The 26350-nt window shown below is 43.5% G+C and overlaps 1 protein-coding gene across 1 annotated transcript; it reads left to right on the top strand.

The window, feature by feature from the left end:
* Window positions 1–1656: 1656 nt before the first annotated feature.
* Window positions 1657–25696, top strand: SLC18B1 (solute carrier family 18 member B1). The gene is made up of 15 exons (XM_075708163.1): window positions 1657–1702; window positions 2261–2400; window positions 3502–3597; window positions 5259–5332; window positions 6118–6265; window positions 9159–9315; window positions 10834–10970; window positions 12687–12788; window positions 13777–13868; window positions 21333–21428; window positions 22233–22307; window positions 23759–23852; window positions 23953–23999; window positions 24661–24666; window positions 25618–25696. Exons 1-15 carry the CDS (start codon window positions 1657–1659, stop codon window positions 25682–25684), a joined length of 1377 nt encoding a protein of 458 aa, XP_075564278.1. The 3' UTR covers window positions 25685–25696.
* Window positions 25697–26350: the final 654 nt, after the last annotated feature.

The raw sequence follows: 26350 nt of genomic DNA on the forward strand, positions 1-26350 counted from the left end.
TCACCTTTTTTAAATCATCCTTTTGCTGAACTCGGGATGACTTGCAAATGCTCTTCCTCTTTTTATGGGGGGTAAGGCTATTCAAGGGGCAGTATCTACGAAAAGGATTTACATTTCTGTGTTCTTCTGGAGGCAGACAGGAAAAGATCAAGGTAGTTCTTAGGGATTTTTTTGATTTCACAGCCATAATATATGCCACACACAATCTATTGTCAAAACAGGCTTCACCAAGGGAATGTGTGGCTGTTGTTCTTTGTGGCTGCTAAATAGTTTTAAAGTTTCCTAATCTTGTGATAAGATAGTAATTTTGCCTTTTTTGCCATGTGGAGTGTGGGATTCTAAAGTTAGCTACATGGCAAATTTGCTCTGAAATGCCTTATTGTGCATCTTAATATTGTAACTGGTGACTAGATAGAATACTGATGGCCTAGTTAAAATAGTCCTTTTAAGAAGTAATTACTGTTTTTTCTCTTCAAGCAATAGATGGTCTGTGTTTTATTAAATTTTGAAGAGGTCCCCAGCTCATGCCTCATCTCCTTCCTCACTTTCCTCCCCTCCTGATAGGGAACTTGTGCCAAATGGATTGGTTGTATCACCTCTTCCTCATCTCCAGCCTGAATTTACTCCTGGCCAGTTTATCGCTATTGATTCTTGTGACACCTTTGTCATTCAGCTCTTCTGTTATTGTTTTATGGTTCCTGTAGCTTGCTAGAGGCTGTGTAGATGATCATTGACCTTGCTTGGTCTGCCAGTCCCAAGAGGCCATCCTGAATCTCCCTTTGGTATGGAAGACAGAGACATTACAGCTCCTTTTAAAACAGATGAATGCTTGCGCTCACAAGGCAGATCATCAGTCCTACAATAACTGCCAGCCACCGCCGAGGAATCTGAGAGAAGCTGGGCCAAAGAGGTTAAGTTTTCAGGAAAGGCAGCCGGGTTAGTCAGCTGTAGCAAGGCAGAGTCCTTAGAGCTGACCCCTCCTTTGCCATCCAAACTTCCTTTAGCTACGCAAAGTGGGATGGACCGGGGTCCCCGACCCCAGCTCCCCCAGTCCCTCGCAGTCACAACACCGTAATATTCATAAACTCTTCGAGCTCCTGCTTTAATCCGCTTGGGATTTACACGTCCACTGTGCGGCTTTTCTATCATGTGTATTGTTCTGCTTGCCGGCAGCATCTTTCTAATGCCCAGGTGAGGTACAGCCGTATCCAGCAAATACCCACGTGCTGCCGTGACAGCTTCCTCGCCACCTCCTCGCCGTTCTTCACCTGTCCGAGCCGCTGCACCGAGCGCACAGGCTGCGCTTCGTGTCGTACCAGGTCCCGTAAGCAAGCCGTTCCCCTCAGCCAGTCGCGCAGCCTAGGCTGGAAGCCAGCAGGTTATTACCGGGCTGCCGCCCTCGCTGCTCTCCCCGCCCGGGCCGGCAATCCCCGCCGGCCGCCGCCCCCCGGGCCGCCCCCCCGGACCGCCCCGCACCGCCGCTCCCGCGGGCTCCCGGCGGAGGCCGCCCCCGCGGGCCGAGCATGCTCAGTGGCGGCGGCCGGGGCGGGCGCTGGCCCCGGCCCCGGTGCGCTGCCCGCCCGCGGCCGCTGCCAGACGGGGCGGCGGGGAGGTGCCGCACCGCTCCGCACCGCGCCGGCCCGGCGCTCCTTCCCCATGGGCAGCCGGGCGGCGGACGGCGCGGGGAGCCGGCAGCCCCCAGGTGCGAGGCGGGGGGCGGCCGCGGTTCTCCGCCGGCGGCGGGGCCGGGGGGGGGCAGCTGCCGCGCCGCAGGCTCTGCCTGCTGCGGCCGGGCCGGCGCCGAGGGCCTGCTCCGCAGCGCCGGAGCCGGCGCTGGGGAAGGGAGCGGGCGCGGAGGGGCCGGGGGGGTCTCCCCGGGGGGGGGATCCCGCAGTGCCGCCCCCGCCGGGCGTGGGCTCTCCCAGCCGCGGTGCGCTCGGCGGCGGGAGGCGGCGTGCCCGGCCGGCAGCCCCTGCAGCAGCAGCCCCTGCAGCAGCCCCAGTGCCAGCACCTGCGATTTTGGGCTGGGCTGAGGGGCGGCGGCGGGCGGGCACCGCGCCGGGGAGTGCTGCCCTTGCCGCCGGGGCTGCACGCCTGCCCGAGGGGGAGAAAGCCGGCCGGCTTGATTTAATTCCCCAGAACCGGGAAGGTGGAAGTTTTGTGCTGATTTCAAGTTTTCAAACCTGATTTGTAACTTGTGCTTCCCTCTATCGGTTTATAATACTTTTTTTTTTTCCTTCTTTTTCTTTTGTATTTTAAGAAGATGGCACGCCAGAAGCACTTGGTGAGGAACCAAGAAGGCTTACGAGAGAACAGCTATTTACAATGGCTGCGACAGCTATTATAAACTTCAGTTCAATGATATGCTACTCAATTCTGGGACCCTTTTTCCCTTCAGAGGTAAACAAACAATTTAGCCAGCGACTCCTTAGATTTTTTTTTTGCACGTTGAAACTTTTAAAAGGATCTTGAACACCCTGGGACCTTTATGGCTGGCTGTAAGGTCCGAGTTAGACTTTTCGGTTGTGGGAATTCACAGTGATAGCCTGATGCTGGCTAAAATAGATTAGTGCGTATATAATGGTGACCTGGATCCTGTCCATGGACTAATTTCACCTTCCTTGTGGCCACAGAGAAGACAGCATACTAATGATATGAGAGAGAAGTTGAAATGGATGATTGGAGAAGTGAAATAGTTTTTTGCCCAGTGTTGCATAGCAGTTTGGTAGTAGAGCTGAGATTAAAACTCTGCCCATGTCCTGACTTGCATTTCAGTGACTTTTTATTTATAGCTACCTCTCTGTTAACTCTGCCATTGTTGACTGTGTTAAAACTTACTGACCTAACAATTGGAGGGGAAAAAAATAATGTCTGCTTGTGTTGAGTGAATGCAGTGCTTCAATACAAGATAAAAAAAAAAAAAAAAAGGTTGCGGTGCCTTCGCAGCAGAATTTAATTTCTTTCATTTCTTTCATGACCAAGTTGTTCCCAAGTATTAACAAAGAAACGTTAAGATTATTTTTGCTCTAAATATTCCTACGTACTGCTTGTACCCAAGGAAATGCATTTTTCCAGTTAGATAAGTCAAAAATTTGCCTGCTGCTTCTTATGGAGAGGCGTGATACAGTGAAGATAACAGATATCTCTGCTCACTGCCCTCTTGCCATGCAAGGGATCAAAGCTTTGTAGCTAGCTCCCTTGCACACCAGCTGAAGCTGCCTGTGTAAAGGCTGGTCGCCTGTTCAGCAATCAGCACAGTGTTTCTATTTGTTGAGGAATGATTATTGCTTTTCCCTTCATTACGTATAGCTTAAGGAGAAATGCAATGTGTCTTTAAATTGCTGTATTGTTACCTTATGAGCCCCTACTGCCTTTGAGAAAGGAAATTGCTTTGTAAATGCACTAATAGAGAATTAAAAAAAAAATTAAATGTACAAGGCATGAACGTTATCCACGTCGAGCATTTGCTCTGTCTTTATACAGTCGTGATCTTTTTTGCAGGCAATAAAAAAAGGTGCCAGTAACACCATTGTTGGCCTGATTTTTGGATGTTTTGCTTTGGTCAATTTCTTTGCTGCTTTAATCTTGGGAAATTATGTAAGTATAATTGAAGCTATAACTTATTTCTGTGATGACAGAGATTGGTACATGAAGACAGTTCTCTAAGGCTAAGGAAAGCAATGTCTCCTCGGTAGCACTCCTGCAGGCTTGTCTTTGCAGTAACTGATGCCTGGGCAGTCAGTCTGAATCTGATCTAAGTCTTGTCAGTACAATTTAAAAATTACTCTTCTACAGTTATTGAGGGTAGCATAGGGTGGCAGACACGTAGCTGGTTTGTTTCTCTGGGTAACCGTTCTGTTTGCTTCAGAGTAATCTGCCGACGAGTTCTCCTTTATCCCTACCCCCCATTTTATTTATTGCACTTATATATTGTTTGCCTTTTTTTTTTTTTTTTCCCCTGCCCTTTAGATAGCTGCACCCCTTCTTTTCTGGTATGTTGTCTTTTTCTTAACATTTCCTCCTACTACGACTCTCTGCTGCTTAATTCAGTTTCCCCTTCCACTTCATTGTACAGCAATATGAGATAAATGTCTCCAGTTCTTGCAGCTTCAGTTTTCCCGCAGATTCAGGATTTTTCTCATGCTGGAGAAATTACAAATAAATTATATAACAGTTTGTTCGTTTATATGCTGGAGCACCACTGTCTATGCATTTTTGGCTAGGGCTGCTCAGGATCATACCCTAAGTTGGGGCTGCTGCAGTTTCAGAGTCTTCTCTTTCTCTGGCTGGGCAGTCTCTTTGCTGACCCCATGGTGAGTGATTTTCTCTGGTGGCGAGGTGGTTCATCAAGGTGTCACACAAGTGCCATTGGTAAGTCCAGTCTCAATGCCTCAGTGTGATGGCATTCAGCTATGGCGCAACCCTCACTGAGTACTTTGCAGGGGGGAGAGAGAGTGAGCGTGCCATCCTCACTGCAGACAGTGAGCACCAATGGAGGTGGACAGTCCAGCATTCAGAAATCCTGAGGGTTTCAGTGAAATTCGGCAAAGTATGGGCTTTAGTAATAAGGGCTGAAACACAGGGACTTTGTCCAGGCCTGAACGAGAAAAGAGTCTGAAATACCTGCTGTCCTCAGGGGAAGTTACAGCATGGAATTAGAAGCTCAGATGTACTTTGTTATGGGATTGAGTTAGCTTTATGGCGTGCCTCTTGTCGTCCTTCACCCTGGTGATGCAGTCTGAAATGAAGTAAGGTGGGCTCCTTTCCCTGGTAATGAATGGGGAAGCCTGAAGCTACCATGCTTGCTCTGCCAAAGCTTTGTGCTATTAATGGTTGTGATAAATTTGCTTTAAAATTGGCTTCCATTGACTCTCCTGAGCCATGTACATGACAGGTATTGCTGACTTGGCATCACTGACAGTGCTGGAGGGGGAATGTGTTACTTTCTCTTTGTTTATAATGAGGAATGCTGCTGTAAACTGCTCCTCTGCAGAAGCTGCAGCACGGTGCTGTGAAATAGTTAACTGCACCATTGTCTTACCATTCTGAAAACTGGGTTAAGTCACTTAACCGTTTAGAATATTTTTAGGTTCAGTATTGCATGAAGGCACACTGGCAGGAGCAGTGTCTCCAGATCTTTTAGTTACATACACTGTAAAGTGCCCATAATGTTTTGATTTCATCACAGTAACTTACTTTGAAAGATTTTTGGTCTAGGCCTGAAATAATAACATGTAAAAATGGTATTTAATTTACAGCTTACGCATATTGGAGCAAAATTCATGTTTGTGGCAGGGATGTTTGTTTCAGGATGTGTGACCATTCTGTTTGGGTGAGTAATTTTTGTTGGTTGGGTTTGTTGCATTTGTCTTCTAATAATTTTCATCCATGTGAAAAGATGGACACAAAACAAAACGGGAAACTCTTGGGCATCTTTTGGGTGTTGGTTAGGTCACCTAACTTTTTGCATCTTTACTTTTTATCCCTTGTAAAGCAGAATGAACACTTCTCCCTTTTAGTAGGTTTGAAAGCCTGTTTAGTAGTTTGAAAGCAAAGGAGGAAGGTTCTACATATTTAAATAACTACCATAGTTGATGAATCGCAAGCAGTCTGTCGAAGTGCAGCAATAAGGGGACTATTTATGCATAATATTTTAATTATTCTTTTCTTAAAAATACAGAGTACAAATGAGAAGCTTTGCCTGGCAGGCAGAGAGGCTAAGCTACTCATTTTGGCAAAATAAAAGTTTTATTGACAATGAAGGAAGCTCTTATTAGGTAGTTGTAACTCATTGCGTCAGACTCCTTGCACAGTTGCTTGGAAAAGCTATGAAATACAACAGAAGACAGTGTTGGGGTTTTTCACAGGTTAGGTTTTTCACGCTCTTCTCACCGCCAAAGAAGGGGGAAAAGGAGAAAGCTGCCAGCAATAGTTTGGTAGAGTTTGAATGACTTCACCGATGTGATTCAAAAAGATGTCGCAATAGAAAGCATTGTGTGTCTTGTAACTGTGTCCTTTAATGAGTAAGAAATGATGCTCCAGGGCCTTTAGTAGATGACTTGTTGCATCCTGAGAGATCTCCATTTACTGGGTTGGGTTGGTTGTTTTTTTTTTCAGAATGCTGGACAAGGTGCCAAATGGACCAGTGTTCATCGGTTTGTGCTTTTTAGTAAGAGCAATGGATGCAGTAGGTTTTGCAGCAGCAATGACAGCATCATTTTCAATCCTTGCAAAGGCATTTCCCAGTAATATAGCTACTGTCCTGGTAAGTGCAAAAACCGGTGTTACAGCTGAGTACCTGCAGTGTGATAAATTGCTAGTAGGCAGCCTAAAGCCAGGAGGAAAAAAATCTGCTGTCTCATATACAGGCATATTTGAAGTAATCGCATGATGGTTTTTTGTAATTTAGAATCACAATCCTGAACAAGTTTACACCTCAGCATAACTCCAATTAGATATAAATTAAGCAGTATGTATTAGTTGCTTATGTTTTGAAGACAGCTGAGCATTGATGGCAGTAGTTATTTCTTCAGTTGACATCAGACTATTAAAATACTAATACAGCTTTCAGTGACTACTTCTACATGGATAGTAAGAATCCATGTGGATTGATTCAAGAAATTTGATTAATTCATTCAAATAGTCTTGATTTAAATGATTGAAAGATGCAAAATGGGAAACAATTTTTATTTCATTTTTCTCATCTATTGATAAAAGTGGTATATGAGAAGAGGAGAGCTAGAACTTCTTGAAATCTGGAGGGCATTATTCCTGGTCATCAATGATTCATTTCAACCAGAGATATTACCCTTATTTAGTAATTTTTTTTATGGTATTAGGGAAAAAAAAAAAGTTTTGTATTTAATAAAGTGCTGCTTTTTCTTTCTTTTTTTTCAATAAATTCTGGTTTCGGTTCAAATATAGAATGACAGAAATAACCGGGTTAAATTTTAATGAGTGAACAAATGTCAAGAACATCCTTCAGAACATTTAATAAAATTGGAAAAGTTGATGCTTTTATTAATATTGTTGTTAAACTGTATAGTTACTTCTGTAGATAAATTTCTATAAAAATGTGACCTCCTAACTAGCAAAAAAACTACTAAATTGCATCAACAGTGAGGAGTTGGCAATTTTTTGGAAAGTGGGTTATACGTTGTAATCATGTTTTGGATTTATTCAGTCAATAAGGTTAAGCCTTCCTGATGGCAGATTTAAAAATATAATTTAAATAGGTAAGTAAAGTAACCTTGACTTAAACAGACTTAGTGATCTGTCTTATAATAAGACTTAAAAAAATGAAATTCTGTGGTGGCAGCACAATAAACATGATGCATAGCTGAAAATGGTGCGTGTTGATGAAGGTCACCTCAAGACCACAGTCAGAAGCACTACACAGCTATGGCTTGGTAGCTACCTTTGTCTAAAATCTAGAAAGGGTGCTGTCAGAAGACAGATCACTTTTAAATATTGGTCTGTTTGCCATACTATATACACTTAATGTCTTGTTCTGCATGAGAATAAAAGCTTTTCAAATTCATTCATGTAGACTTACTGTCCTTAAATAGATGTGGTGGAGAGTTCTTGTTACTGTGAGCTCTGCTTATGGTGGTGGCAGAGGCAGGAGGAAGAAGAACTGATGAGTTGAAGCAAGGTGCATCCTATGGTAAAATCATAAAGCCTAAAGGAATGGATGAGAGATTTTTTGCCTTGCTTTCCATTGCCCTTCTTGATAGTGCTAGATATTGAAAAGCACTTTTCCTCTCCTTATCCTTTTGGTACCAGTTTTCAGCCAACCTTTTACCCATTGGGTACCCTAGGAAATGTATGGGGAATGTTATTAAACGTAGGCATATCAGCCTTGTTGAAGTGGGAAGTTCAGCATCCGTCAACATGATCCCTCTGTTGGAGGAGGTATGAACTTCAGAACATAAGCAATATCACTTTTCTTACAGTATCAGATATACCTTATCCTCCCCTGATCTGTAATGCAAAGCCTTAGCTTCCTTCCCCCACCCAATAATTAACTTAGAGGGGCTAAATGATGTACAGCCTGATTTGAACTGAAGTCTCACCAATCAGAAAATATTTTTTATGGTTGGTGAGCAACGCAAGTAAAAGCATTATTTGGATGCAGTTATGTTAACTCATGGGCATGCCATGTGTTGAAGTTTACCAAAATGACTCAAATCTATCTAGAACTAATTTTGAGGACTTCCTAGTCATATGCTGTAATTAGTTATTTCCTTTCCTAGGAAAGGAAAAGGCTGGGATCCTAGGCTGAACTAGGGTAAAGAACTTGGCTATTGCTGACTGTGCCTGCTCTTGGGCCATTTGACCACTCTGACTTGTATCAGTAAAATTAAAGATGAGGATGAATTCATATACTATCTTTCTGGGTCCCAGAAGTTAGCAAAACTTTAACAGTAAGCAGTTATTACCACCAGCTGTTACTTGTTGACAGGGGTTGGTCTAAGCACTGATTAGTCAAGTATTGGGGCGGATGTTGACAGTGGTGACTATGGTGGTGTTACACAAGATTTAAGTGTAACTGTATTATTGTCCTTCTGAAAATTACTATCTGACAAAAGATGCCAGATTATGAAATTAAAGCCAAAATAGTCTGAGTTATCCCCGTTGCAATTTCACTGTTATTTCCTACCCATAGTCAGTGAATCCGAATGGTCGGAGAAAGCTTTAACTTGGCACATGTATCTCATCCCATGAGATAATGACCCATCCCAGTAGCTTTGTTTGGGTCCTCCCCCTCAGGCTGGAGTGTAACTGCAGGTCGAGAGATGATCACTTCAGCCTGAGTAGTCCTAGAGATGCTTTCCATCAGTAGAGCATTTGTCTTGCCTCGGGACTGGGATGTGTTAGGTGACAGCAGAGTGGCTAATGCTGCAGTACAGGTGGTTTCCCATAGTGAAGCAAAAGAGGTGATGGCTGTCACGGAGACAACTGTAAAGTTCCTTTCTCTGTCCCACTTTGTGAAGGTTGCTACCAGCCCTTATTCCCCTTAGTGATGCAGTGCCTTTTTCTTTTTAGTAGCCTGACTATGTTGTGCTGCTCCTCAGAAAAATGGGTTGCTTCTATTGTTACAGTAGAGTTTCTCAACATTCTGACTTTGCTTGCTTGCTTTCTTTTTCATCCTTTAGGGCAGCCTTGAAATTTTTACAGGACTTGGACTGGTGCTGGGCCCGCCTTTAGGTGGCTTTTTGTATCAATCGTTTGGTTATGAGGTCCCTTTCATTACACTGGGATGCGTAGTGTTGGTCTTGGTGCCTGTGAATATGTTCATATTACCAAAATATGGTAAGCACCCTTCTTCCTGTCTCCTTCACTCACCTTAATTTCTTATGTATATAACTGTGTTAGAAAATAGCAGTTTCTGGAGTCTGATACAACTCAGAGGGCAAAGCTCCAGCTGAATTAACTTGTGATCTTGATCAGGCCCATGTTTTAATGCAAACTAAAATTAATGCATGCAGATGGCCTGGAATGAATCCAGCACCTCATGCCCATCTCTGCAAACACTAAGAACTCTGTGTGGAACCGAACTGAGATAAATTTTTGTTTTCGTTTGTTTCTTTAGCTTCAGGGCTTATAAAGGATCAGTTGTGTCTTCTTTGTATCAGCTTGTCATTACAGCTAGTTGAAGAAAAGCTAGAGAGAGGTTTTGCCTAAAACAAAGAGAACTTGACATGTTTGAGGGGTTAACAGAGGGATAAAAAACAGAATTACGGGGGGAACAAAAAGGGTTTCTTTGTACTGAATGATGCAGGATCTGATTAACATGAAAGAATGTTAAAGTTAATAAAAGAGGTGTTTAACTGAAGTGTTGGAGGTCATAAATTTGATTAAAGTTTAGATGGTCCTCCTTGGACAGAAAGTTAACTTAAAGATAAGTCTTCAGACAAGATCATAATTGCAAAGGTTAGAGTTCTGTTAGTCTCTTCTAGAATAAAAACTAACAACTTTAAAATAATTTTTAAAATATCTTTTTCCTCTTAAATATGAAAACCTTGGAGAATAACTTCATATATATTGGCTTTTAGAAGAAACTTATAGTGGTTAACTATGGGCTGCTATTGCTGGCTTCCCCCCAACCTCCCCGAGCTCTGAGATTGTATGGAGTCATGATATTACTAGCCAGTTTGAAACTACATTAAATAAATGGTAGCTCTGAGCTGGTGATGCTAATGAATGAACTTTTACTTCTATGTATACTTTGAGACCACATTCAACTGTTAAAGTACCAACAGCATCAGGAAGGGAGCCTGACTCAGAAACTACATCTAACCATGACATCTGAAAGAAGCTTCCTGTCTGGAGTACAAATTGAATATGTAGGAAACCCAAATGACTAGTTGCTTAAAAATTTGGACAGATCTCAACTGATAAATAGCAATCTTCTTATTTTACTTTTAAAGCATGTTTCTCTGATTGGATATGAATGGTTCATGCATGTGTGCATGTTGTTTTAAGTTGAGATGTATCCATGAGATTTTCATTGTATAAGGGCTAGCGGAGAAGTAACTGTACTTTCACATAACTGGGAATAGTACATGCTTTCGTTCTTTTCAAGTTGGGATTTGCAGTGTTGGAATCTAAGTTGTTAAAATCTAAATTTATTCACCTGTTAAATTTGTTTTTTTAATATAAAAATAATATAGTGTTTAATAGTATACTATTGACTTTCATCTGTTAGATAACAAGAGTAATGGGACTACAAAAAGGGAAATACTGATTTCTTTTCTAAAGCAAGAAGATCAATCATGAGCTTATGCTGCTGAAAATAATGCAATTTCCCACCCTTTTCTTTTGAAACAGATTCGATCCCTAGCAAGGACTCCTTTTGGAAGCTCATTCTTCTGCCGAAAGTCTTACTACTCTGTCTTACTATATTTTCTCTAAGTGCGTGCTTGGGCTTTTTGGATCCCACAATGTCTCTGTTTATCCTAAAGAAGGTAAGTCCTGTTAACATGCAGGGAAGTCTTAACTTGTTAAATAGTAAATAACTGGTTATAAATGTGGTTTAATTATCCTAAACAAAATTAAGCTATATCCAACTACACTGCTTTAATTAACTGTTAATAATATGATTTCCAAATAACTTGATTTCCACAGTACTGACAAATCACAGTTTCCATTGACACCATCTGTTGCTGCTGGGCCTCGGTAACTTTGAGACTGAGGAAATATAAGGCCTTTAAAAATGTGCTTTTGGCGCTTAATTGTCTTTTAGCTGCAGAGTACCCTCTCTGAGCAGGGCATAGTAGCTGGCTTTGTAAACGGGGGACTTTTTCCTCCTTTCTGAAAGCAAATTCTGTAAAACTGCAGCAGTCACAGTGTTGTATCTCTTGATGTGGACATTTGTTTTCAGGGACATGATGTCACAGCCCTGTTTTGTCTTACAGCGATACCAAAATTAAACTGATTGCAACTATGTAGCTTGCCAGCTGACTTCTTCACTCATTCATTAAAAAGGCAAATGCTGTTCTATTTATTTACTTTTATTTTAGTATTTATTTATTTGTTTCCTACTTAATTTTATTTATTTATTTTCCCCATGGTGTTTAAGGTAATGAATTTTGAAGTAAACAGTTTAAGATTCTGTTCCTGTTTGAAATTAAGCAATGCTTTTTGAGTGGTTTATTTATTAATTGTTTTTCCAGGGAATAGCATTTCACAGGTTGTTGTGCTCCTACTTTTCGTCTGTCTCATCCAGTACTTAGAGCACTCATCCAGGGTGGAGGAGACTTGGTGCTAACCTCTTCCATCAGTGGAGATGTGAATGTATGTCTTCCACCACCCAGGAGGGATCTGTAATTATTCCACTGTAGAAATTGCACACTGGTGTGGCTCTTCTGCTTTCCCTCTGCTCTGTGCTAACAGATACTTGCTGTGAAAGGGCTGTAGCCTTTTTGGCAGGTGTTCTAATCACTAAATTAGAGTTATTATCATATGCTTGCATATGGCAAGGAAATAGTGCATATTTATGTAGTCCATGCCACATGAAACATCTTGGAATACCTTCTAACTGGTAGTTAAAGCACTCATTTGAGAGACTAGTATGCTTTTTGTTCATTAGACATTTTGTTTCAATACAGAAATGTGACTGCATTAGGAAAATGTAGACCTCAGGGTGTGTGCAAAAACCCTCTTATTCATTCTCATAAAAATCGTCTTTTGGTTGAAAAGCCAGAGTTGTGTTTATAAAACACACTACTAACTTCTAAGATGCGCTGATTAGTAGTGGATGACCACAGTATTTATGCTTTTCTAAGTGGAAAAAAACCTGAAGGTTGGAGAGAGAAAGACTAAATCCATCTAAATTTCAGTGTCTGAAGTGTCTGTTTCAAATGTGCCAGATATTGATGGCAGAATCCAGTGTGCTGGTGTAGGGACATAGCATAGTGTTTCCTCCTGAGATTATTTAGGCTTTATCTGAGTACAGTCATGACAAGTGTTTTCACTAGATGCTTGGAAACGGAAGTGGAAGGGAACTGGAGCTCTGCTGATGACTTCAAATACTTCAAAAACCTCTGTATAGTGTCAGTAAAATACTTAAAATCATGCATTTCAGTATTTTGACCTAAAATATAATTATTGGATTGTCCTTTAGTGAATGTAGCATATATGGTTTCATTTGCTTTTTGTTTTATTTGTCTTCCTTCCTGTAGTTCAAACTCCCAGCTGGTTATGTGGGCTTGGTATTCCTTGGTTTGGCACTCTCATACTCCCTGTCTTCTCCCCTCCTCGGACTCCTAACTGACAAACTGCCAGTGAGTACGACCCTGCTGTTTGTGCAGGGTTAGTAAAGCACTCTGTACATTTAGTTAAAACTGGAGGACTTCCCACATTGAAGCAATGGACGTAGGCCTGGTCCTGTAAAGGGATCTGTCTTTCAGGACCTTGCATGTGCACTGAACACTGCCAACTTGAAGGTCTCTTGCAATTTTACAAGGTCCAGGTAATGTAAGAATGTCCAAAATAGTAAAGGATGTTGGACAAGTATTCTGTAGTTGAAATGTGTTGAGCTTTTCTGGTGGACTAAGCGCAATCTATTTCCAGCCAATATGGAACGGAGAGGGGGAAAACACGTCCCAGTTATTCATGCTTTTGTCCACATCTAATTCTATTAGCTTTTGAGAAAAGGAGTAAAGATGTTCTGGTTAGCTGTATTGACTTTATCTCTTAGAAGGTGTAATATCCAAATTAGATCAGCACATCGACTGACTACGGTTCTCCAGCTCTTAACTGCAGCATAGAAAGAGACTTCGACAGTGATGCACCTAAAACTGCCTGGTTGACAGCCACTGCTAATTGATCAAGGAAACCTTTGAATACTGTGCACGAAGGACAGTGCCAGTTTTCTGACACTGGTTGTTTTTCCCCAACACAAACTAATAATGGCCTTTGTACATAAGAATTACATGCAATGCTATATGATATTTCTTATACTAAGGAAGAGTAAGACCTAAAGTACTTTGCTAACAGTGAAGAACTGTTACTCAGTATCCCGAAGCGATCTCTGTATTAAGCCGCTGCTGCCAGTGATTGCATTGGTGGCAAGGAAGCATGAATTCAGTATTTCTTGGTGGTGTTCAGAACTGGCAGAGAAATTGAGAATTCCCAATTTGTGCATAATCATGGTCTCTACAGGAGCAGTACTTTTCAGGAGATGAAGATTTAGAAGAGGGGTATTAGGAAAGACAAAATAGTTACATCACAAATTCACCAAGTTACATACCTCTTCCTTTTCTTTCACAGTACCTCAGGAAGTGGCTGCTGGTATCTGGAGTCTTAATGACAGCACTGTGCTTTTTCATGTTAGGACCTGCTCCTGTACTGCACATTGAAAGGTACAGAACTGCCTCTTCTTGAACCTGTCCCCTTATGGGATGTCTTTTGATAGTTATTATGACCATAGTCATTGTCCTGGTTTCGGCTGGGATAGAGTTAATTTTCTTCCTAGCAGCAGGCATAGTGCTGTGTTTTGGATTTAGTAGGAGAAGAACCTTTTGATAAAGGTCAGTAAGCAGTTTAAAAATACCATCCAGAGATCTACCCCAAGGCTGGATAGTTATGAGGTGCAGGGTGTGTGGGATCGTATGCGCAAGTACCTAGGGCAGTGGGGACCTCCAGTGTTTTGGAACTTCACCCCTGAACAAGTGCAGAATCCTGAAGAATTAGTAAAGTATTTGGAAGAAGTATGTTGTCACCCTGGTAGCTCCAGAGAGACACAAATCATTGCAACATGCTGGGGACTGGCCCATGCCTATCAAGCCGTGGTTAACGCTAATCAGTACCCTCAAAAGAAAGAGAAGGTCTCTGGACCTGATGACAAAACAACAAGCACTGTGGCTACTCAAACCCCCACTACAGGCCCTGCGGCTACTCCAACCTCCACTACAGGCCTTGCAGCTACTCAAACCCCTGCCCCAGGCACTGCGGCTACTCCAGCCACAGCCATGAGCACTGCGGCTACTCCAGCCACAGCCATGAGCACTGCGGCTACTCAGACCACAGCCATGGGCACTGCGGCTACTCAAACCCCAGTGACAGACACTGTGGCTAAACCAGAGAACCAACCTGCGCCGGTATCAGTTGCCCCTATACAGAAGAAAAAATACACGAGGAAATCAGTTCGTTTAGTAAGGGATGAAGATGAACCAGGGCCATCACGAGAACCAGAGGAGGAAGAACCCATAAATGAGATGGTGACCACCCGATCCCTATCCCTGAGTGAGCTGTGAGATATGCGAAAAGATTTCGGTTGTCATCCAGGCGAGCACATCATCACCTGGCTGCTCCGATGCTGGGATAACGGGGCCAGTAGCCTGGATTTAGAGGGTAGGGAAGCCAAGCAGCTGGGATCCCTTTCCAGGGAAGGGGGCATTGACAAAGCAATTGGAAAAGGGGCAAAACCGCTCAGCCTCTGGAGGCGACTTCTGTCAAGCGTGAAGGAAAGGTATCCCTTCAAGGAGGATGTTTTATACCGCCCAAGCAAATGGACCACCGTAGAGAAAGGTATCCAGTACCTGAGGGAATTAGGCGTGCTGGAGGTGATTTACAGTGACCTGAATGATGAGCGGTTACCCAAAGACCCAGATGAAGTCAGGTGCACACAATCCATGTGGCGGAAGGTGGTACGGAGCGCACCAGCATCGTATTCCAACTCGTTGGCAATACTAGCCTGGAAAGACGACGAGGCACCAACGGTGGATGAAGTGGCTAGACAACTCCGGGACTACGAAGAAAAGCTCTCTTCCTCCCTACGGGCCTGTGTCTCGGCTGTGGAAAAACTGTCTGAAAAAATATGCCAAGAGTTCCAACAACTCAGAGAGGATCTGTCCTACTCCCCACCTGCACGGACCAGTGTCTCAGCCATTAGGAGTCAACGTCCCTATGCTCAAGAGAGAGGATATAGAGGATACACACCACGGGGCACCCTGTGGTTTTACCTGCGTGATTATGGAGAGGACATGAGAAAGTGGGATGGAAAACCCACATCAACCTTAGAGGCACGGGTGCGTGAGTTGCAAGGAAAAACTATTAGAAAAGGCGGTTCTCCCAGGAAAATTGCAGCTCCAGTTTCCAGTGAGCAGTTCCCGAGACAGAGTAAGAGGGCTAATTTTACTTCCGACCTTGATCAGGGGACTTTTGATTCACATTTACAGGAAGTGAACAGCGAATACTGTGACCAGTGTTAGAGGGGCCCTGCCTCCAGCCAGGTGGAGGAAAGGGACAACCGGGTTTACTGGACTGTGTGGATTCGATGGCCTGGAACGTCAGACCCACAGGAGTATAAGGCTCTAGTGGACACTGGTGCACAGTGCACGCTAATGCCATCAAACTATAGAGGGGCAGAACCCATTTGTATTTCTGGAGTGACAGGGGGATCCCAACAGCTAACTGTACTGGAAGCTGAAGTGAGCCTAACTGGGAATGAGTGGCAAAAGCACCCCATTGTGACTGGCCCAGACGCTCCGTGCATCCTTGGCATAGACTACCTCAGGAGAGGGTATTTCAAGGACCCAAAAGGGTACCGGTGGGCTTTTGGTATAGCTGCTTTGGAGACAGAGGAAATTAAACAGTTGTCCACCTTGCCCGGTCTCTCAGAGGACCCTTCGATTGTAGGGTTGCTGAAGGTTGAGGAACAACAGGTGCCGATTGCTACCACAACTGTGCACAGGCGGCAATATCGCACCAACCGAGACTCCCTGATTCCCATCCATAACCTGATTCGTCGACTGGAGAGCCAGGGAGTGATCAGCAAGACTCGCTCACCCTTTAACAGTCCCATATGGCCAGTGCGAAAGTCTAATGGGGAGTGGAGACTAACAGTGGACTATCGTGGCCTGAACGAAGTTACACCGCCGCTGAGTGCTGCCGTGCCAGACATGCTAGAACTTCAATATGAACTGGAGTCAAAGGCAGCTAAGTGGTATGCCACAATTGATATTGTTAATGCATTTTTCTCCATCCCTTTGGCAGCAGAGTGCAGACCCCAGTTTGCTTTTACTTGGAGGGGTGCTCAGTACACCTGGAACCGACTGCCCCAGGGGTGGAAGCACAGCCCCACCATTTGCCATGGACTGATCCAGACGGCACTGGAACAGGGTGAAGCTCCAGAACATCTGCAATACATTGATGACATCATTGTGTGGGGCAACACAGCAGAAGACGTTTTTGAGAAGGGAAAGAAAATAGTCCAAATCCTTCTGAAGGCTGGTTTTGCCATAAAACAGAGTAAGGTCAAGGGACCTGCACAGGAGATCCAGTTTTTAGGAATAAAATGGCAAGATGGACGTCGTCAGATCCCAATGGATGTGATCAACAAAATAACAGCTATGTCCCCACCAACTAGCAAAAAGGAAACACAAGCTTTCTTAGGCGTTGTGGGTTTTTGGAGAATGCATATTCCAAATTACAGCCAGATCGTAAGCCCTCTCTATCAAGTGACCCGGAAGAAGAACGAATTCAAATGGGGCCCTGAGCAACAACAAGCCTTTGAACAAATTAAACGTGAGATAGTTCATGCAGTAGCCCTTGGGCCAGTCCGGGCAGGGCAGGATATTAAAAATGTGCTCTACACTGCAGCCGGGGAGAATGGCCCTACCTGGAGCCTCTGGCAGAAAGCACCAGGGGAGACTCGAGGTCGACCCCTAGGGTTTTGGAGTCGGGGATACAGAGGATCCGAAGCCCGCTATACTCCAACTGAGAAGGAGATACTGGCAGCATATGAAGGGGTTCGAGCTGCTTCAGAAGTGGTTGGTACTGAAGCACAGCTCCTCCTGGCACCCCGACTGCCGGTGTTGGGCTGGATGTTCAAAGGGAGGGTCCCCTCTACACATCATGCAACTGATGCTACATGGAGTAAGTGGGTTGCATTGATCACACAACGGGCTCGAATAGGAAACCCCAGTCACCCAGGAATCTTGGAAGTGATCATGGACTGGCCAGAAGGAAAAAACCTTAGAATATCACCAGAGGAGGAGGTGACACGTGCTGAAGAGGCCCCACTGTATAATAAATTGCCAGAAAATGAAAAGCAATATGCCCTGTTCACTGATGGGTCCTGTCGTCTCGTGGGAAAGCATCGGAGGTGGAAAGCTGCTGTATGGAGTCCTATACGACAAGTCGCAGAAACTGCTGAAGGAGAAGGGGAGTCGAGTCAGTTTGCAGAGGTGAAAGCCATTCAGCTGGCTTTAGATATTGCTGAAAGAGAAAAGTGGCCAGTCCTTTATCTCTATACTGACTCATGGATGGTGGCAAATGCCCTGTGGGGGTGGCTGCAGCAATGGAAGCAGAGCAACTGGCAGCGCAGAGGCAAACCAATCTGGGCTGCCGCATTGTGGCAAGATATTGCTGCCCGGGTAGAGAACCTGGTTGTAAAAGTTCGTCATGTAGATGCTCATGTACCTAAGAGTCGGGCCACTGAAGAACATCAAAACAACCAGCAAGTAGATCAGGCTGCTAAGATTGAAGTGGCTCAGGTGGATTTGGACTGGCAACATAAGGGTGAATTATTTATAGCTCGGTGGGCCCATGACGCCTCAGGCCATCAAGGAAGGGATGCAACATATAAATGGGCTCGTGATTGAGGGGTGGACTTAACTATGGACAGTATTGCACAGGTTATTCATGAGTGTGAAACATGCGCTGCAATCAAACAAGCCAAGCAGTTCAAGCCCCTCGGGTATAGTGAACAATGGCTGAAATATAAATATGGGGAGGCCTGGCAGATTGATTACATCACGCTCCCACAGACCCGCCAAGGCAAGCGCTATGTGCTCACCATGGTGGAAGCAACCACTGGATGGCTGGAAACATATCCCGTGCCCCATGCCACCGCCCGGAACACCATCCTGGGCCTTGAAAAGCAAGTCCTGTGGCGACATGGCACCCCAGAAAGAATTGAGTCAGACAACGGGACTCATTTCCGAAACAACCTCATAGACACCTGGGCCAAAGAGCACGGCATTGAGTGGGTGTATCACATCCCTTACCATGCACCAGCCTCCGGGAAAATTGAGCGATACAATGGATTGTTAAAGACTACCCTGAGAGCAATGGGTGGTGGGACGTTTAAACATTGGGATATGCATTTAGCAAAAGCCACCTGGTTAGTCAACACCAGGGGATCTGCCAATCGAGCTGGCCCTGCCCAATCAAAACTTTTACGTACTGTAGAAGGAGATAAAGTTCCTGTAGTGCACATGAAAAATATGTTGGGGAAGACAGTCTGGGTTACTTCCCCCTCTGGCAAAGGCAAACCCATTCGTGGGATTGCTTTTGCTCAAGGACCTGGGTGCACTTGGTGGGTGATGCGAAAGGATGGGGAAGCCCAATGTGTACCTCAAGGGAATTTGATTTTGGGTGAAAATAGCCAATGAACTGAATTGTATAATATTAATTGCTTTATAATACTGTATGTTATCTCTTAACTATATGTTATCTCTTAACTGCATGTTAATATAATAATATAGTAGGTTAATATTAAGTATATAATACTATATATTATGATTGCTATATGCCGCATCAATGGTATTGCAGTAAGAATTGCCCAGCTTAATGAAAATGAACTTTGATGAAACCATGTTGGAATGAGAACTGACTTCAGCATGGAACAGTCCAACACTGCACACCACCTCTCCTGCTCTGAAAGACTGTGATGACAGATGGAACCCAAAGTCATGGGCTAAATCAACTCAATGGACATTTTAGAGGGATGGGCCATAGACGAAGGGAATGATATCTGTGTGTATATCAAGATAGGGAAAGCGGTGGTGATTAATTAGAACACATTGGAAAGGGGAGGGCCTGTGCATGACGTAGATGGTATAGAATAAGGGATGGATACTGTCCTGGTTTCGGCTGGGATAGAGTTAATTTTCTTCCTAGCAGCAGGCATAGTGCTGTAGGAGAAGTAGTAGGAGAAGAATGTTGATAACACACTGATGTTTTTAGTTGTTGCTGAGTACTGCTTATGCTAGTCAAGGACTTTTTCAGCTTCCCATGCTCTGCCAGGCGCACAAGAAACTGGGAGGGGGCACAGCCAGAATAGTTGATCCAAACTGACCAAAGGGCTATTCCATACCATATGACGTCATGCTCAGTATATAAACTGGGGGGGGGTGGCCAGGGAGCAGCGATCGCTGCTCGGGAACTGTCTGGGTATCGGTCAGTGGGTGGTGAGCAATTGCATTGTGCATCACTTGCTTTGTGTATCATTATCATTATTATCATTATTATACTGTTACTATTAGCATTACTATTTTACTTTATTTCAATTATTAAACTGTTCTTATCTCAACCCAGGAGAGTTTCTCACTCTTACTCCTCCGATTCTCTCCCCCATCCCACCGGGGTAGGGGGAGTGAGCGAGCGGCTGCGTGGTGCTTAGTTGCTGGCTGGGGCTAAACCACGACAGTCATGTATGTCCACAAGTCTATAGTTAGCACCTCTGACCATAAAACAGTTTTGGTTGGTTTTTTTTTTTTAACTTGAGACTATGAATGTAAAGCAGTGGAAGCGTCTGAAAATTGAGATTTTACAGCTTTGTAAAATAGATCCTTTTCCTTTGCTTTTTGTTACTGTCTTTGTTCATGTTAATGTGTGTGTGGTGGGAAGAATGCTGCTTTTTATTTTCCTTTCCTCTCAATTCTGTGATATTTCCAGTGCAGCAAAACGAAGTTCTCTTTCTGTCTTATTTTTCAGTTTTCTCTGTTTCATCAGTGTTTCTGAGCTATGGGATTTATTTGCATGGCTGTGCAGCAGTGTTGATTTTTTTTCTTCTCTTTGTGTATCTGTTACTGAGGAAAAGGCCAGGTTATAGCTTTGTTTTCAGGTAGTTAAGTAGAGACAATGTCTGTTTCACCTTCACAATGCATTGCCAAAGCTCTCAAGTTAATTCACAGCAAAGACTCTGCTACATTTACAAAACAACTGTATAGTCCTTTTGTCCTAGGTTATATACTATATTAAAGCTGATGATAGGCTTGCTAATTTGAGTGGGAGGTGCTGATCTCTGGTGACCAGTGTGAGGACTAAGGCAATGGAATGAAGCTGCATCAGGGGAAGTTCAGACTGGACATTAGAAAAAGGTTCTTCACTGAGAGGTTGGGCAGTCACTGGAAGAGGCTGCCCAGGGAAGTGGTCACGGCACCAAGACTGTCAGAGTTCAAGGAATGTCTAGATAACGTTCTTAGTCGTGGTTTAATTTTACGTAGTCCCGCAAGGAGCGGGGAGTTGGACTCGATGATTCTTATGGGTCCCTTCCAACTTGAGAGATTCTGTGATTCTATAATGTGCAGAATTAATCAACTCCTTCTTCCCAGACTCCTACTTTTTAAAAAAGATTAAATAGATTTGAAACTGAGCCAGTGAGAAAAGGGAATCAGTAAAATCTTCAACATTCTTTTCCTTAGCTAAGTCTATTTTGCGTATAATGTATCAGGCTACAAATTGTACCTGCAAAATCCTTCACTTGTTCAACAAAGCAAGTCTGGAGCTTGGATACACATATTGCTAAGTTAAGCTCGTCTGTCCACCTCTTTTCTAGGTGTTCCTCTTAAAATGAACCGCATTTGATAAGGAAATATTTAACTTGAGCACAGGATTTTTAAATACTCTTGCAAAGTCTTTTTCTAAGCATAGAGCTGTATTTTCAAGTCTTAGTGTTTGTTTAAAGTTGAGTTCTTCCTGGCTTGCAAGAAACCTAGTTTTCTGGTCAGTCATGGAGAGCTGATAAAACAGCAAATGGTGTCTGTATTTGAAAAGAGTCTTCAGTAGCTAACATCTTTTAAATGCCTCTTTTTCAGTCAGCTGTGGATGTTTGTGCTAGTGCTGGTTTTGATTGGCTTTTCCCTTGGCATGAGTGCTATCCCAGTGTTTCCAGAGATACTGCACAGTGCATAGTAAGTAATTCGGTCCAGCACCATCTTTCATGTTACTGACAATAGGAAACTGCAACTAATTTTCAGGGATGAATATGAAGTGGGGTTTTGGTGTGGCTTTTTCTCCCCTTTTTGAGACAAAGGCAGTGAGAAACACTTAAACGCTTCCACTGCTCGTCTTAGTTTTTTCTGATGGAGCACCCCCATCATTATAGTCCAAATATAATTTTGTAAATTTATATCTCAGTACCATGAACACACTGAAGTCCATCAGACTTTTAGTCTTATAGTACAGGGCGACCTGTGTGTGGATTCATATAGACAGGATTTATTTCAGGTTCTGGGGACAATTAATAGCAAGCAGTTTTCACTGGACTTTCAGTCTGCATTGGCATTAACAGCTGCACCTACAGGAGTCATACTTGCTCACAGTACAAGGTCTGTGATGGGGCTTGACAGTAATGACTAGAAGGGTCTTGATTTACTCTTATTAGTATGTTCCTCTTGGAACAAGGTCTTTCCTTCTTAAACACCACCTGTCACTGTTTTGCACTTGCTGTATAAAACACAGGGAATGAGCAATAGTGTGATGTTAGGAATCTCGGAAGACATCAGAGATGAGAAGTAGCACTGCAATCCTTCAGAGAGGCAGCAAAGAAGAAAGCACTGGGTAAACAGACATGAGTCCACTGTACACTTTTGCTTGTTAACTCTTTATGTTGTGTGTAAATTAAAAGGAGGTAAAAAAAATTCTCTATAGGGGAAGGCTATAGACTGAGACACAATAATGTATTGTACTACTGTAACTGGTCTGTCTTTCTGCAGTGAGAATGGATTTGAAGAAGGTCTGAGTCTGCTGGGACTGGTGTCTGGGCTCTTCAGTGCAATGTGGTCCCTTGGGTAGGTATGCAGTCACCTTTTTCTAAACTATGAGCGTTCAGTTGTTCTACGCTATTGCCACGCGAAAGCCTGCTACGTTACAACCAGAAGTCTTGCATTGTGTTGACCGTGATTCAAAAGGTTCTTGTAAACAGATGCCTGGTGGACATGTTAAAAAAAGCTTTTTACCCAACAAAGGGAATGGATTCTGAACTTGTCTTCCTTGAAATGTATTGCCCTGCATGTCAAAAAGCTGCAGTGATTAAGTGGATGTTAACTTGCGCTTTTGTGTGGTCATTTTTGTTATCACTGAAATATTTAATGCTTAATACAGAGAGAGGTGGACCCTAATTTTTTCCAATGCTAAGTCCATCCAAAAGGAGCAAGCTAGAAGGTATCTGCTCCTGGCTAATTCTGTTCTTCCTTTTTCATTTTCCACATTTCCTCCTTTTGTCTGGAATAGCTTAGGGTAGAATCTTCTCTTTCAGCCACAGACATTATTTAAGGTCTGTGTTCGCATAGCTTATTAGAGTATGTCTGTGTGTATTACCCAGTGGTCATCACAGAAATGAGTGAAAGGTGCTGCTGGCTGAGTCACCCTTCACAGTTGTCACTCAGTGGGAAGTGACAGAGTCCCCCTCTTGACAGCCACTTCCAGGATTTTTTTAATCTGTCCTTGTAGTCCTCTGTGGCTGCAGGTTGGTTTCAGTGGTACAAATTTGCACCATTTTTTCCAAGCTAACTCAAGTTCTAGCTGTCCTGTTTATTTGACATAGGGTTCAAGTCCAGATATAGGTAGTATAAAGTTACCAAATCCTAGTTTTATGTTGTTATCAAACCTGGTTTTATTACGTGACTTGCTTCCACGAAGTCTCTGTAGTTTTACACAATTTTGGCCCTTTCTGTAGTGAGAGACCATGTCATGTAAGACTTGTCATAAAGTGACAGCAGCTGCATAACCTTTCATGGCATTCTTAGACAGGCATGAAGGTGCAGGGCAGTTACATACAGCTCAACCTTGCAGTGACTGCATCTGTCACAATGTGCCTCCCCACCTCCTATATCCATCAGTCTTTTGTCTTGAAGTTTGGAAGATTTACATATTGAGGGATGAGAGTTTAAATTACTTTTATGATAGAATTGATCGGTGTAGATGCCCTGTTAGAACATGGTCCTTAATGGGGCCTCTAAGCCATTCCAGATACAGGAAAGAGTGCATTCAGCTTTCTGATATAGTCCCTGTTTCCAGCTGAGGACGTAACTAGACAGGTTTATTGGGGCCATGGCAAACAAAGAATTAATACTTATTGTGGATTATAGGAAAGTTAGGTCTGTGGAAGACAATCTCTTTGTTGACAAAGGAGAGAGAATCAATGGAGGGAGGCCACAAAATGCAATAAAAAAGTTCTCTGAGAATATGATATTTATCATTTTTGTTTGGGATGCCAATACCTCATTTTGATTTGTTGCAGGGCATTTGCAGGTCCCGTTCTGGGAGGATTTCTAAATGAAAAGCTGGGTTTTGAGTGGGCCTCAGCCATCCAAGGAGGATGGGCACTGCTAAGTGTAAGTAATGACACATTTTTTGCTTTTTATATCTATTGCAATTATGAGCTATTGCATAAGGTTACTATTATTACAATTGTAACTGACTGTTTCCTCAAAGGGTCTTGCAATTGGAATATTCTATATCACTGAGGCAACAAGGAGAAGGTATGCTGAGATATTTATTCTTTATTTTACTTGCAGCCATATAAAGCAAACCTTTGAAAGCTGTGCTTCCTTTTTTTCCTCACTACCAACCTGATAATGAATGACAGACAGGATGTGCAGTAAAAATAGAATCATAGAATCGTTTAGGTTGGAAAAGACCTTTAAGATCATCCAGTCCAACCATTAACCTAACATTACCAAGTCCACCACTAAACTTAAATATTTCAGTACTTTGTCTGTATGCTTTCCTAAATCCCTACTGACCTAAACAGAGTCCTAAACCAGGCAATGCCTGTTCTATACAAGCAACAGGCCTGGGGCATTAACAAGCAAACACTACTGACAGTTCCTCCGCAAGGGTGTCTGTGAACTGGAATTGCCTGGATGGTCGCATCCAGAGAGTAGTGGTCAATGGCTCAATGCCCAGATGGAGATCAGGGATGAGTGGTGTCCCTCAGGGGTCTGTATTGGGACCAGTACTGTTTAACATCTTCATCAATGACATAGGCAGCAGGATTGAGTGCAGCCTCAGCAAATTTGCAGATGAGACCAAGCTGAGTGGTACAGTTGACATACTGAGGGATGGGATGCCCTTCAGAGGGACCTGGACAAGCTTGAGAAGTGGGCCCATGTGAACCTCATGAGGTTCGACAGGGCCAAGTGCAAGGTCCTGCACCTGGGTCACGACAACACCTGATATCAATACAGGCTGGGAGATCAATACAGGAAGGGATTGAGAGCAGCCCTGTGGAGAAGGACTTGGGGGTACCGGTTGGTGAAAAGCTGGACGTGAGCCAGCAGTGTGCGCTTGCAGCCCAGAAAGCCAACCGTATCCTGGGCTGCATCAAAAGCAGCGTGGCCAGCAGGTCGAGGGAGGTGATTCTGCCTCTCTACTCTGCTCTGGTGAGACCCCACTTAGAGTACTGCATCCAGCTCTGTGGCCCTCAGCACAAGAAGGACATGGACCTGTTGGAGTGGGTCCAGAGGAGGGCCACGAAGATGATCCGAGGGCTGGAGCACATCTCCTACGAGGCCAGGCTGAGAGAGTTGGGGTTGTTCAGCCTGGAGAAGAGAAGGCTCCAGGGAGACCTTATTGCAGCCTTTCAGTACTTAAAGGGGGCTTATAAGAAAGATGAGGATAGACTTTTTAATAGGGCCTGTAACAATAGGACAAGGGGTAATGGTTTTAAACTAAAAGAGGGGATATTAAGACCTAGATATGAGGAAGAAATTTTTTACAATGAGGGTGGTGAAGCACTGGCACAGGTTGCCCAGAGCAGTGGTAGATGCCCCAACCCTGGAGACATTCAAGGTGAGGTTGGACAGGGCTCTGAGCAACCTGATCTAGTTGAAGATGTCCCTGCTCATTGCAGGGGGGTTGGACTAGATGATCTTTAAAGGTCCCTTCCAACCCACACTATTCTGTGACTTGGTGAAATGATAGGTGTGAAAGTAATAGTACATGGTTCTGTGCAGTAGTGGAGAAGCAAATCCAGTGATCCACATAGCTCTTTCCACGTAATTGTGGCTTTTTTGCTATAATGTTGGTATTGCATAAAAGTATCTAGAGAATATTAAACCTGTTTTTTCCCTCCTGTTCTTTTCCTTGTGCAAACAGTTCCAGCCTGCAAAATCCTCCTGGTAATAACGAAGAAAGAACTCACCTGATGGGCAGTGAAACATAGCCAGACATAGTTTCAGTTCTCTATTTACTATTGTGTTTTAACCTAGTGTTGAGATGAGTGGGCTTAACAGTGTTTCATTATTCTGGAGCTGGGATACATGATCCGTTAGTGAACCACCAGTTGTGGTTTAGTTGTAGCTGCATTGCTGTTTTGAAACACTGACTGCCTTTCTTTTGGAAGTCCTCATGTGGATTGGCTGAAGTGATGAGTAACCCTCAGATGTCAGCCTGTTTAGTTGCGTCCCATATACAGTGCACCACTGTATTTGAAGAGGTGAGTTTTCAAATGTCTGGTTTCTATACTTGAGCCTGCTGTGCATTATTCTGAGGTAAAGCTACTATTTTGCTACCATGATTTTCTGTATTTTTTAAAGAAAGTTCATTATCTTGTAATACTTTAACTGACAACAGAAAATGTTGAAATAGAATTTGAAATGACAAAGCATTAAGCACAATGTTGTTTTCAATAAAGCAACTTCTTTTCCTAAGTTTTGTGAATTTTCTTAGATAAAGGACTTAGTGTCTACCAGCACTTGTATTATCTTGAAAGTGCCTGAAAACGGGAGGCAAAGGTAATGAAGAGAAGACTTAGCAGCTCTACATAGAACTGATCTTCAGTCCTGGAGGAAACTTGACATTGTGTGTGTATGTGTGTATACATACATGC

This window comes from Pelecanus crispus, chromosome 3 (assembly GCF_030463565.1).
Source record: "Pelecanus crispus isolate bPelCri1 chromosome 3, bPelCri1.pri, whole genome shotgun sequence".
Lineage (NCBI taxonomy): Eukaryota > Metazoa > Chordata > Aves > Pelecaniformes > Pelecanidae > Pelecanus > Pelecanus crispus.